Source organism: Hermetia illucens, chromosome 2 (assembly GCF_905115235.1).
Source record: "Hermetia illucens chromosome 2, iHerIll2.2.curated.20191125, whole genome shotgun sequence".
Classification (NCBI taxonomy): Eukaryota; Metazoa; Arthropoda; class Insecta; order Diptera; family Stratiomyidae; genus Hermetia; species Hermetia illucens.
The window spans coordinates 21,639,205-21,653,972 of record NC_051850.1 but is presented as its reverse complement, the minus strand read 5'-3'; the positions used below and the strand labels follow the sequence as shown (position 1 = coordinate 21,653,972).

At 43.9% G+C, this 14,768-nt stretch overlaps 2 protein-coding genes across 3 annotated transcripts in view; one reads left to right on the top strand and one right to left on the bottom strand.

Moving 5' to 3' along the window:
* LOC119647917 (neuronal calcium sensor 2) overlaps positions 1-14,768 on the top strand; it is a 628,794-nt gene that overhangs the window by 222,114 nt on the left and 391,912 nt on the right. The window lies entirely within an intron of this gene.
* LOC119647702 lies at positions 9,421-10,182 on the bottom strand. The gene has a single exon (XM_038048787.1). The coding sequence runs from the start codon at positions 10,180-10,182 to the stop codon at positions 9,421-9,423; it is 762 nt and encodes a 253-aa protein (XP_037904715.1).

The following is a 14,768-nucleotide window of genomic DNA, read 5'->3' as shown; positions in this document are numbered from 1 at the left end:
GGCCAACTATTGGGTTTCTTTTTTAGAAAAAGTACGTAAGTGGATCTTCTATCTTTAATTTATGTTTACCTGAGCAAGATTATATCATTATTGCCACTTTACAGCGCATCGGTGTGAGATGATATACCCTTCAATCTCATAACTGAACGATGATTAGACTAACCTGTAACTAAATATTGCAGAATCCGGTATATGTTAATTATTCTGAAATTCGATTGGATTTCTAATCTGTATTAATTACTTGAAGCATGCCATGCTGCACAAGCTTTGTGGCAGGTTCTATTTGCCTTTATACGAATCACCCCTTACTGACAGCAAGGAAGGTTTATTTCAAGCATAACCATGAATAATTCAGGTAAATTTCATGTAAATTTTATTATCAATTGAAACTTCATAGCTACATAACGTTCCTCAATTCGTACGTCTACACTTTGACAGCTGAATGCGGTCATGTTTGAGGCACTACTATTACTAAATGAACGATTGTTTACTATCACGGCTGCCAATCAGTTGCACAAAATAATGTTGTTCGTCAACGAGTCAGAATTGTGGACTGGAAAAGCTCACGAAGGCCAATCAGTTGTTAGTCGGACACAGCCTGGGTGCAGCTGGTACCATATTATTGGTTAATAAAGATGATGCACGTGGACCCCAAATCTCCCAGTTTTCTGGTGTTCACAAGGACGGTCATTCATCTATACAAACGTCGTGAGGATAATCCGTCTTTATTCTATACAAAATGGAATCGAGAACTCTAATCATATCATTTTCAATTTTCCGAAATTATCTTCAAACTTGAGTTGACCTTTGAAATGAAAATCGTGTAATGAGGGGACAATTTGTTCATCCCTGAAGCAATTTTTCACCTTATTCTGCATTTTAAAATAATTTAAACTGTTTTATTATTCAAGCCAACATATATAGGCATGGGGAAAAAGTAATGTCGTATTTTGTCAATAGATGGCGACACTTAAACATATTTTGTATTGTACTTATCGCATCGGGCCATACTATACGGCGATTTGTGCTACAAGTGTCTCTTTGACAGTATTGTGATCGTACGTTTCAATCTCAAGTTATAGCGCATCAAAAATGGAGTCCACCAAGCAAGAAATTCATCATATTTTACGTATTTACTACCTGAGAAATCAAAATGCAACGAAGACGGTCGAAAAAATTTGTGAAGTTTATGGGCCCGATACTGTAACGATTCGCACAGCGCAGCGTTGGTTCGATCGATTTCGTTCTGGTGTAGTGGATGTCGAAGATACACCCGGTACTGGTAGGCCAATCGTCGTAGAAACCGATAAAATCGTCGAAATCATCCAAGTAGACCGGCATGTGAGCATTCGTTCGATTGGCCAGGAACTGGGTATAGACCATAATACCGTTTGGAACCATTTGGAGAAGATTGGATTCCAAAAAAAAACGGGATGTTTGGGTGCCACATGAGTTGACGGAAAAATATCTCTTGGAATCAACGCCTGCAATGCACTGTTGAAACGGAACGAATTTGACCCATTTTTGAAGCGGACTGGTGATGAAAAGTGGATCACGTACAAAAATCTCAAGCGAAAAAGATCGTGGTCGAAGCGTGGCGAGCCGGCCCAAACTATCGCCAAGCCCGAATTGACGGCCAGGAACGTTTTGCTGTGTGTTTGGTGGGATTCCACTATGAGCTGCTCAACTATGGCCAGACCCTCAATTCGGTCCTCTACTGTGAGCCACTCAACCGTTTGAAGCAGGTGATTGACCAGAAGCGGTCAGAATTGGTCAATAGGAATGGTGTTGTGTTTCGCCAGGACACCGCATCAAGTGATTACCATCTCTTCCGGTCCATGAAAAACGCTCTTAGTGCTACTAAGTTGGCCTCAAAAAAGGCTTGCGAAAACTGGCTGTCTGAATTTTTTGGAAATAAGGAGGGGGGGTTTTATAAGGGCCGGACAATGGAGTTGCCTTCTAAATGGCAATAAGTTTGCGAACAAAACGGCGCATATTTGACTTAAATTGGATAATTCTAAGTATGTTAAATAAAGCGTCAAATTTCGATGACAAATGCGACATTTCTTTTTCCCCAACCCTATATTTGCAGTGTTCCTTTACAGGCTTTACAGGATTCTTAACTGCTCGAAACTGCTCACGGCCTCTGTAGAAGCTTCTTGTTCAACCTAATACTAAATTGTAATCTGAAATTCGTTCAATACAAAACTCTCTTAAAGTTTGGTGACTTTCTGGTAGTTTCTGTTTGCAGGTGCCCACAGTCGATACTAGAGGTACGTTATTGGTAAAATCCTCACAACAGGTGGCGTACGCAGACGATGTGGATATTCTTGCCCGATTGATGCTTCGTGCGAAGGAATTGTTCGAACAGGTCGAGTCAGCAACGAGTGAAGGTTGAGGTGGGGGTCAATGAATTCAAAACGAAATACATGGACCAAACTCGAAAGGCGGCTGCTAGAAGCAAAACATTGTAATGAGCGAGCACAATTTCGAACAGGTGGACCAATTCGTCTACCTACGAGGCCTACCCTTGAAGGACGGAAAAGAAAAACACGAATCTCAAAGGTGGATTACTACTGCTCAGAAAGCATTTTATACAGTCCACCCCATAATGAGATCGAAAAAAGTGCTCAGACGCAATAAACTACACGTCTACAAGATATTAATTCGTCCCGTGTTGCTGTGTGAATGCGAGACGTGGAGTTTGACACAAATGCCAGAAAAGCAGATCGATATATTGGAGAGAAAAGTCCTTCGGAAGATTTTCGGAGCCGTAAATGAAGGAAATGCCTGACGAATCACATGCAGTCATAAATTGTATGAATCATTGACAACCCACCAGCATCGACACTAGTCAAAATCCGGAAATTGTAATGAGCAGACCACATCAAACGAATAGAGGAGGGAAGGATTCCGAAACCAGTGCTGAAAGGCAGAGCTGATGATAGCCGACCAAAAGGGGAGCCAAGGACGCCAGTGGACCCAGATTATATTCTACAATTCTAAGATTTTCTAACCGGAGGACGCGATCTTTGCATCGAGATAATAGGAGACGGTGCATCCTGGAAGTCAAGGCTCGATTTGGGCTATCGAAGAAGTAGGCAGATTTCCAAGACTTTGGACTTCTGTCGCCTTCAAATCCCATTTTGTTCTTGCTCTTTATTTGATTAAGCCCAGAAGAGTGCTACATACGTAGACATACAAATTTGTATCAATGGAATGAGTTAAATGTCGATTTGAATTCGCTCGAATGACACAATTCAGCATGCCAAACCCCAATCTCCGGTTGAGCTTCCTGTCTGAATACCGGCCCGGTGTATGGTCTAATATATTTTACCCTGATTATTTGCTTCTCCCATTTATCAGGATCTATTCTAATTTGGAAGCTACTTCAACTGAATTTGTTTCCTCAGAAAAGCGTCCCGATCTATCTATAGTCGCTTAAAAACTTTCTGATCTTGTGTGTAACGTCTTTTGGCTTCGTCGCTCTTCCAGAGAAGACGTTATACCAGGGGATGTCACTCTAATATTAATAAATTCTTTCCGGGCGGCTTTGGAGAAACTTGATTCAATGGGATTATGCAGTTACGTGCCAGAGAGATAGCGTTGTAGTCTAAATACTCCCTTATTGTTGTTGGAACTACTCAAAGGAATTTGGTGGACCTTAACAACGTTAGTACCTCCATGCATTTGTTCTTGCAGGCTAGCATTAAGGAATGCTTCAGAAGGGATTGTGTTGATTCTCTATTATTTGACTGTCATGTGTGATGTCATGTCTATAAATACGTGGTAGTAATTAATCCGATGGTTGGCAGTGGTCGCTGAGACTAATGGACCATGCATACCCTCCACTATTATTAAGAGTTGACGCCTATCGTTTAGGCTGAGTTTGTCGAAGAGTTAGCAGTCCATATGTTTCCGAAGTTCCTTAACGTCAGTTTCGGGAAAACCAAAAATCCATGATCTGTCGGCATTGTATCTTCTATCCATTGCCTACAATCAGTTCGCTTTTCATCTGAAAATCCAAGATTGTTTGCAGACCCTCTCACATGGGTAGCCGTTAGTTCGTGCTTGCGTTTGTAAAGTTTAACCATGGAGCTCCATGGCTAGCAATAGAGTCTTGTTTTGCCGTCCGCCGAGGGCTTCTATACCATAAGTAAAATTAGTTTTCGGTTGGGTCTGTGGGGGATCTGAGTCTGAACTTTGAACTATCAATAATAAACTTAGGATTGTCTCCTCGCTCGTATTAAGATTGAGAATGGCCAATCTAAAAAACCTACGTTAATTAATATTTTTTATACGAGTAAATCTGGCGGATCTAGGACAATGTAAATCATAAAAAAAAAACATTATTCCAATTTGGGCGTTTCAATGTAGGTTTTCACGGGTTTGGAGCATGAGGCTGAGCGCTATGATACGGGGGAATTACTTTTTCGTGCCCCTGCTCATATTTTGGCCGCCTTTCGCGCCGTGTCAACTTAAGTCGATACCATTCTTCAGCGATGGTTTCGTACGGTTTCAACAGTTCATAATACCTGGTCCCACCAAATACACAGCATAACCTTGGCAGCGTGTATATTCGGCCGCGCCGGCGATGTAGAAGCATGGCCGTTCTTTGGCCTCAAGTCGTAAGAAATCGAAGTCCTTTGTTTCTGCATCATTTCCAACGTTTGGTTTTGCTCGGAAATGGCTTGGTTGGTAACTCCTAGTACCGAAGCAGGCTCTTCCTGCATTTTGGCGTGGCTCTTCATCGAGCAATTCCTCCAATTTCACGTCTTGGAAGGTTTTTGGCCTTCTTTCACGTGGACAACCATCAACATTGAAATCACCATCTTTAAGGGGACGAAATCAATGATGATGATGATGATGATTTGTCTCAGGTGCTCACTCACAGCTGAGTCGACTGATATCTGACGTCCAGTCACGATAACATATCCCTCTGTCGCTAGTTAGATTTGAACCGCAACCTTCCGTTACGATGGCCCAGTGCTCTAACCACTTGAGCTATCCAGACTAAAATGGCACTCTACAATTTTCAAAAGTGGTCAAATTTTATTTTTTGCCGGAGAAAATCGAAGATCATATGCTAAATGTCTCTGAGAACCCTCAAACTCCTTTGATGCAGTTCAAACAGCAAACTGAAATTCTCTTTGTTTGTGGCTTCCTCCTTCTACACATTTATGAACTCTAGTCTCCCATATCGCCGGCTGGGTTCTGGTCACTAAGCATATGGATGATGTTCCCTACCTTCTTGTCACCACCAACTTTGTCTGGATAGTCGCTTTGCTCAACTCGATGTTCATGACGGTGAATATAGGATCGCCACCAGAGCTTATCGCTGGAATTCTATCACTGAGTCATTTTGAGGCGGGTTGCCTCGTTAGTGCATTGCAAATGGAGAAGTAACATCGAGAATACCTGGGCTATTAAATTTGGCTTTGGTCCATGCTGGGGTTTTTTGTCATTGTCGCACTGAAATTTTGCATTCTTACAGGAAGCTTCCATGACCACAGTCCGAAATGGCCCTGTCTACGCATATATTCTCTTCTTTCCCAAGATCGCCTTTATTGTAATCGCTCTTGTTTTATAAAAGAGCGGCCTCAACTCCCGCAGAAATCGTAGAAGTAGGCCCTGCGTTGATTTCTATGGATATTGCTGATAATCAAAGAGTCTCTTGCTTTCAGATTGGGTCCTAAAAGGATTGCCAGCTTGTCCCTATATTCCGCCAACGGTCAGCTTCTTTGTGTTTGATTTCTCCAGGTATTATTATACTTGGTGGTGCAGCAGTGGCTATATTCTTGTTTCATCTCCCATCAGTTGGGGTATTTTCCAGGTTCAAGGTGTCTGGTCCTGGAGATGTAGGAAAAGGTGGCGGCAGTAGTTGAAGTCTCATTCTACCGTGCGCTTCCTTTTTCGCTCTTTGGAAGAGGTGGTAATATTGCAGACAAGTCGGTCTTAGTTGGGCTTCCAGTTTCCTCCTTTAGAAGAATCGCATTCTGCTATAATAAGTGCAAGTTTTTCATTGAAGTGACTTCATTTAGGGAGGTCATTATCCCCATTTGTTGCTCTATGCTTTTGGGTGGGTTTGAAAAATTTGTAAAATGGGAAGTTGAAGTTTTATCCTCTTCTATCAAGTACCGAACCTTATAATAGACCGTCTTATCAATATAAACGTACACGCTGTGAAGACATTTTGTCGGAGACGTTTTCGCAGCGCTTCGGGATGACGAGAATAAATAACCAATCCAGACGGTTACTCTGGTGAAAGTCTCTTCATTCCCGGCGTAACTGATAAATCTGAACGTTGGCTGCGAGTTATTTTCGGCCTACCGACGAATATGTGCAGTAGTCTTTAGCTTGTTCATGAATCCTGCGATATGTTCATACATCATGAGGTTCAAAAGATCAATTATATCGAAGATAATGATAGCTTTATCGCACTGAACCCATCAATTCTTGATCCTGCCTCATTGTTGCTGTCTTAAGATATAAATCGGTCACATAATTAAAGGACATCGAAGCAGCCTCAATTTCTCTATTAAACTGTGCTTTTCTTCATCATCGCACTTGATGCTGTGCAAGTGATAAATCTACAGTGTCGGAAGAGCACAAAGACGAATATAAATACCAATGACGGCCGAGATTCGAATCTAGGCAACTAGACCTTTCATACAAATTTTGAAATTATTGTTACTAATTTTGATGGAATCAAATGTCCGCATGTAATAAATATAAACACGAAAAGACAATTTCAACTTTTATTCTGAATACAATTTTATTGAGTATCAAATGAAAGCTTTCGATATCTGCAAAATTGGTCTCAGTTTATTTTTAACATTATCTGAAAATTGGATTAGCGATGGGTCGAAGTGGACCTATGTAGACTGTGCTATATAGGAATCATCCCATTTGGATATCTGGATGAAATTGGGCAAATCTGTAGATGGGTTGATGTAAATTGTGTTTGGAATTGAATTGACATAAAACGTCTGCATGTAGCTTGACCACACAAGACACCGAGTACAACCACTGACATTTCATCCTGAATCAGACACTAAATCTGCAATGGTTTTGTGTCAGCTCAAAGCTTATGGTTGGTAATTTGATAAATGGAATGAATGTTTGGAATTCGAAAGTAATGGGTGTCATTCTGTTTAATTTTGTCGTTTGTAACCTTACTGTTGGAGGAACGCTTCAAAAAAATGTCCGAAAAACGCGTTCTTAGAAAAATAATGGGACCTTTCAAACCAAACTCACGGTCGGGTGATAACGAAATGATACAACTTATACAAGTTTGGTTCAGAAGAATGATGTCCTGCTGAATTGCCGCTTGAAATCCATTTTGACTTTGTTAAGTCAGCGTTAACGCAGGAAGCGGGAAATTTGAACATTCTCCCCACCTTCTTCACCCGTTAGGGAAGTTTAACTTGATGATAAGACCTGCGGCTGAGAATCGCCCTCGGTGGTGGAGACTGGCGGTAGTACTAATTTTGATATTGGTCGCGTATGTGTCGAAGTTGAAGTTTTGAGGGCTACCACTCGAGTGAGACCATCTTTACCGGAATTACTTTGAATAACTCTGGCGAGCGGCTACTTTGATGAAGGATACCGCTCGTCAGAGATGAGAACCAATGATCCTTCTTTGATGTCGTGGTGCGATGTTTTCCATTTAGGAATGGATTGATAAGACTGCGCTGACCAGCGTTCCCAGAAATATTGCAAACGTTCCTGGATCCGTTGGAAATGAGAGAGTCGTGTAGTAGGTACATCAGTCAGTGTAGGCTCAGGAATGATGTTGAGGGGAGCACCTCTAATGAAGTGTCCAGGGGTGAGGGCAGAGAGATCATCTGGATCCTCAGTGAGAGTACTCAGCGGTCGTGAGTTGAGAACGGCTTCAACTTGTGTGAGGAACGTCGAGAAGTCTTCGTAGGTGAGAAGCGTGTCGGCAATCGTTCGTTGTAGATGGTATTTTACGGATTTTACCGCTGGTTCCCACTTTCCACCCATATGTGGTGCTCTAGGTGGATTGAATTTCCACTGGGTCCCGTCATTTGCGAGAATTTGGCGCAAATGTTGCGATTTTTGTACATTCCTGTTGAGAAGTTGTTGAAGAGTGACGTCAGCACCCTTGAAATTAGTACCGCAATCACTAGTGAGTGATTTGCAAATCCCACGGCGACTAGTGAAGCGGCGAAATGCCTTGAGAAATCCCCCGGTGCTGTAATCCGTGACAGCCTAGAGGTGGACAGCAGATGTTGAGAGACATATAAAGACGACGATCCAGGCCTTGTAGATTCGAGCTCCGCGTCCTTGATGATATTTGAGAGAGGTGCTGGTCCCCCGTAGTCAACTCCTGTATGCTCGAACACCAATGAGGATTCTACTCGTTTCGCAGAAGTTGGCCCATTAACTGCTGAGCATGTATTCCTCGTTTACGTGTACAGGTGATGCATTTTTGAGTGAATGATTTTATCGGGCTCTGCCTTCGATGATCCAGCAGTATCTACGAATGTAGTTCAGAGTGAGCTGTGTTCCTCCATGTAGAGTGCAAGAATGAGCGTTGGCGATGATGAGATGTGATAATCCTCAGCCCTTCGGAAGTATAGGCGGATGTTTTCTAGAATATCTTCTTCAAGCTGAGAGTTCTGAAGTCGATCACCGAATCATAAGAGTCCAGTTTGATCAATGCGAGCAGTGAGACGTGATACCACAGGGGGAAAGGATGCGAATTTCTGATGAGAAGTATCCTTGTTGTGTAGTACGAAACCAGTGGGTGAGACCCGCTTCCAAATCCGCTGGAGTGAGAGCCGAGATGCTGAGTTTGGAGTCTGGTGTCCGTTTGAAACTGCTACCGCACGTGGTAAAGTAGCAGCGACTCTGACAAGTTTTGTGAGAGTGGTGCATCGAGTTATGAGATGATCCAATGGCAGAGATGGAGCTGTTGAGACGACATGTACTGTCGACGATCGCATTTCCATGTCTTCATGAGAGACGTAAAGTGGTGAGAATGAAGGCCACTGGTGAGACGGTTTGGTTAGCCAATCTGGAGCTGACCACCATAGAGAGTCCCTGATGAGTTAACAGGGGTTTAAACCCCGTGATGCGTAATCAGCTGGATTCTGCTTGGTGGAGATGAATTTCCACACTTCTGACGGTCAGATTTCATGAATGTCATGTACTCGATTCTTAACAAATTCCTTCCAACGAGTGGGATCACTGTTAACCCATGCGAGGGTGACTGATGAATCTGTCCACAAGATAACTGGCACGTTGATCAAGTTGAGAGCCTTTTGCGTGCGTGAGATGAGCTTCACGAAGAGTAACGCGGCAGATAATTCTAATCGTGGAATTGTGAGACGTTTGAGAGGAGCAACTCGAGTTTTTGCACAAACAAGAGTGCACTGATGCAGCCATTGCAGTTTATGATGCGTCCGGAAATCCATGTATCTCGACGTGTGAGAGGTCAGATGTGAGATTGAGCCAGCGTTTTATTTTCTGGCTTGCGAGATCAATCAATTCATTCCTGAACGTCTTCCAGCGATGAGTTATCTGAGGAGTTAGTGGGTCATCCCATCCAATCTTTCCTAGCCATAAGTCCTGTATCTGAGTTTTGGCTCGAATAATGACTGGTGAAATTAATCCAAGAGGATCAAACAACTGTGCTGTTTCTGACAGTATGATGCATTTCGTGATGGCCGAAATTTGAGATGTATGGCCTGTAAAAGTCAAAATGTCCGGAGAACATTTCCAGGACATATCGAGAATTTTACACGTAGACTCATCGAACTGGTGAGATGTGTTGCTGCTGAGACTTGATGAGTTGACTTTACAGAACGATGGATGATTTATTTTCCACTTTGCTACTGGAAAATACCCGGTGAGATAGAGAGCTTCAACCTGAGACGCGATTTCGTTGAGACGTGAGAGAGTATCAGCACCTCCGGTGATGTCGTCGATGTAACTACCCTTTTCAAAAGGTTCGATTGCTAATGGGAGCTTGTAGCCCTCGTCGCTGAGAAGTTGTTTAAGAACGCGACCTGCTAAGTATGGTGCTGGCTTTGTACCGTAAGTAACGGTAGCAAGACGGTACACTGCAGGCTCGCTGGTGCTTGATTGATTATCAGTCCAAAGTATTCTCTGGAACTTCCAGTCATCTGGATTAACATCGATTTGACGGATCATTTTGGTAATGTCCGTCGTAAAGATGAATTTGTGCTGCCTTACATACAGCAGTACATCGAAAATGTCTACTTGAAGTTTCGGACCGGTATGCAAAGTATCGCTGAGTGAAATTCCTGTGCTTGATTTAAAGGACCCGTTGAACACGCCCCTCAGCTTCGTTGTGAGACTATCTTCACGCAATACGCCGTGGTGAGGAAGGTAAAAGCTCTCAGTAGGTGATGCCTTATCTTCTGAGACTTTTTTCATGTGACCCAGAGATTCGTACTCTTTTAGAAAATCTGAGTACAACTTAAAGAACTCAGGCTGGTGAGAAAGGTGAGGTTTTATGAGCCTGGTGAGCGATTTTTCTGCGATATGCTTCATTTGTCCGAGTTGTGGAGGATTTGATTTGAAGGGTAAACGCATCACATACCGACCTGCACTGACTTTATTTCACGCGCAAAACACGATGAGAAAAGAACGCACGCTGCAGCAGAAAAAGAACAAAGCGAAGAGCGCGTCAAAATGATATTGATAGACGTCAAGCGGTGATGTAGTTAGCTGGTGGAGCTGGTGTTCGACACCTTTGCTCCCCTTTTCTTTGTGGACATTGTTGTCCATCTTTAATCGGTGCGTTGTTTTCTTTATTCTTTATTCTTGTTTTCCATTCGATGGGCTGATTGTCAATTTTGATGTTTCCCAGTTTCTGCTTTCTTTTTCTTGTGATGAAGATTGCCTGAGTCTTCTCAGGGTTGATTTTGATCTTCCACTTCTTGAAGTATTCTAACGTTGTGGAAGGCGACCAGCCTTCTGGAGATTGTCTGGGATGAGGCGTACTTGTTTCGAAGTGTGGAAGATGGATATGTCGTCCGCAAATAAGGAGATCCTTGTGAGGCGGTTGAATTTTCTTGGAATGTCCGCCGTGTATACTGTGTATAACAGTGGTGAAAGCGGTGATCCTTGGAGTACTCCTGCCTCTATCCTTCTTTCGGTTGATTGGTGCTGCTCCAGTACCACCCTAAAACTCCATTCTGTAATAAAAGATTCGATTAGTTTTACCAGTGAATGAGATATTTTGAATTTCTCCAGTTTGGCTATGAGGCCCGCGTGCCAGATTTTATCGAAAGCTTTCAATATGTCGAACATGATTAGTCCGGCCGATTTCCGCTTATTTAATCCGCTGCGAATGTGCTGGACTCCTCTGGTCAGTTGTAGCTTGCATGAATGCTCTCGTTGAAATCCATATTGTTCCTCTGGGATGATGTTGAGCGCGGTGAGTTGGTCCTGCAGTCTGTTGTTGGGAGTGGGCTGATGGGTCTCCAGTTCTGTGGGAAGGTTCGATTTTATCCCGATTTTGGCAGAAGAATGATGATGGACTTTTTCCATGCTTTTGGATATGTTCTGAGACGAATTACCGCATTTATTACTGCGGTGATTAATTCGGCGATGTTATTCGGTGCGTTCTTGATTATTATTATTATTATTATTTTGTTAAGGGAAAGTCGCACCGCGTCCTTGAAGAACTATTGTGCCCCTTTTACTGGTTATAGTGTACCTGTTGATCATAGTATCTCAAGCAGGCCAGTAGCCGTTAGGAACTTTAGTATGTTCCCCACTTCCAGAAGTTTCAGCTTTGCATCTGGTATTAAGTGTTCTCCCAGATGTATCGACCTACTTTGCACAAGTGCTGGACACTGTCCCAGGACGTGCATAGAGGTTTCGTCCTCCTCCTCACAGAACCTGCAGGCAGTGTCCGTAGATATCCCTAGCTTCCCTAGGTGGTAGTTCAGCCGACAATGATCAGTGAGAATTCCCACTATGATTCGGAGGTTCTTTTTGGTGAGGTTTAAGCAATCTTTTGTGCGCATGGGTTCGTATCCCCCAATAAGCACCCTGGACTGCTCCATCCCTGGTAGGCCCGCCCAATATAGTTCCCTCAACCGTTTTTCTTCGTTTCTTAGATTCATAGCCATGAAACCGTTTCCGATTCCACAGAAGGATTCTGGCCCGTATAAAGGCATCCCTGCTCCCTTCTTGGCTAGTTCATCCGCTGCCTCATTGCCTTCCAGCCCAGCATGGCCTGGAACCCAAAGTATCCAGACCTTGTTGGACGAGCCGAGTGTATTCAGTCTCTCAAGGCATTCCCATACCAGTTTAGAGTTCACCTGGTTGGACCTAAGTGCCTTGATCGCTGCTTGGCTATCGGTGAGAATAGCTATGTTCTGCCCCCTGTAGTTCCTTTGCAGATTAAAGGAGGCACATTTGTCTATGGCGTAAATTTCCGCCTGGAATATGCTAGTGTACCTGCCCATTGGCTCAAAGTACATTTTCCTTGGACCAATGACACCGGCACCCGCTCCCTCTGCTGTGAGGGATCCGTCAGTGTACCAAGTAATCAGTTGCTGGTTTAAGCCGTATGTCGCAGCCACGCTTTCCCAGTTTGTCTTGTTACTCCAACGTGTTTCAAACTTCTTATCGAAGTGAAACCTCGTTGTCATGTTGTCCCTCGGTATCAGTAATTCGGGATACCGCCTAGAAAGGATATCAATCTTCCTTCGATTTAGGCAGCTCCCCGCCTCACTCATGCTACCGGCCATCCTGAATATTGATCTCCTTGCCTGCATCTGTATGTGCAGATGGAGAGGGGTTAATCCCAGAAGGACCTCCAGGGATGCCGTTGGGCATGTCCTCATTGCCCCACTGATACACACGCAAGCCAGCCTTTGGAGCTTATGTAATTCCCTGGCTTGTGTGCTGAGTTGGGTTCTTTCTGCCCAGATTACCGCTCCATAGGTAATCATTGGTCTTACTATTGCAGTATATATCCAAAGTAGTATCTTCGGGTTACACCCCCATTTTTTTCCTGCTATGGATCTGCAAGTCATCAGAGTCCTCGTGGCTTTCCGACAAGTGTTTCCGACATGTGTCTTCCAGAGTAATTTTTGGTCTAGCGTGATTCCCAAGTATTTGACCTCTGTTTCTCGTTTCACCTCCATATCATGTAATGTTATGGCTTTCAAGTGATCCAGCTTACGCTTCCTAGTGAATGGTACTATGGTGGTTTTGGTTGGGTTGATCTGCAGTCCCACCTTCCTGCACCAGGCACTAGTAACCCTTAATCCAGTTTGGATTCTATCGCATAGGGTATCTTCATATTTGCCCCTACAGATTAGAACAATGTCGTCCGCGTAGCCCTGGACTTGTATTCCAGTATTAGTTAACACGTCCAGGAGTTCATCCACTACCATACTCCACATCAGCGGCGATAGTACTCCGCCCTGTGGACAGCCTTGAGTGGTGTTCATGATAATAGAATTTGTACCTGTTTGTACCTCTATTTGTCTGCTTTGTAGCATTTTGCCCATCCAGAGTGCCAGGGTGTTTCCCACTCCTTTGCGGCTCAGGGCATCCTGTATCCCTGTGTGCGATGTGTTGTCGAATGCTCCTTCGATATCCAAAAACGCGCACAGTGCAATTTCTTTTGTTTCAATGGCGTCCCGTAGTACCTCTGTCCGCTGATACAGAGCAGTTTCAGTTGACCTTCCTGCCCGGTAAGCGTGTTGACAGTGATGTAAGGGATTACGCTTTAGAACGTTAGTTCTAATATAGTTGTCTATGACCTTCTCCACCGTTTTGAGTACGAACGATGTTAGGCAGATTGGTCTGAAAGATTTAGGGTGAAAAGGATCCTTTTTACCCGCCTTCGGAATAAAGACCACTTTTGCCCGTCTCCATGCCCTTGGTATGTAACCCAGTGCTATGCTCCCCCTTACCACCCTCAGAAGAGACTCTAGGATAATTCCTAGGCCTCTCTGGATAAGTGCAGGGAAAATGCCATCTGCTCCGGGAGATTTCATTGGTTGAAAGGTTCCCACTGCCCATCTTAGCCTAGCTTCTGAGCATACCTCTTTTGCTAGTTTCCAGCTCTCTTTCCTTCCCCTTTTATTCGTTGTGGGGGTGTCAGGCAGATTATTGTCGCCTGCCGCCGAGGGGTAGGACCCCGGGAAATGAGTTCTGAGAAGCAGGTGTACCCTGTCCTCCTCATTCTCGGTGAATGTCCCATCTTCCTTTTTCAAGCAGACAGAGGATATTCTCCCGTCTTTGGCTACAGCCTTGTACAGCCTGATTGCTTCTGTGATCTGTTCAATCCCTTCACAGAATTCCCTAAAGCTGTTCCGTTTCGCTTCCCTGATGGTGTTGCTATACGCAGTCAGTGCATTTTTATACCTCCGCCAGTCCCCGGTTCGTTTTGCCCGGTTAAAGAGTTTTCGTAGTGCGTTCTTGATGCACTCGTTTGTAATCATATCCCAGCCTGGGGATTTTTTGCTGCTTAGTCCTTGGATGATGGCTTAGACTTCCAATTGGTCTGTTTGCAGTTCCAAGTCTTCTCTTTGTGTTGAGTCATCTTGTGTCTCCGTTTCTGACTCGTATTCATCTTCTGATTCGCCGTCCGATATGGTGTTCTCCCTGAACTGGAGTTCGAGTGAGTCCGCGAAAGCTTCGGCCTTTCCTTCCTTGTAGAATTCAAGGCCGTTGGGACCATGAATTGTAGGTATTCGTCTTTTCGAGCCTCTTTTGAAGTATTTGGTGAGCCGCCAGAAGTGGTT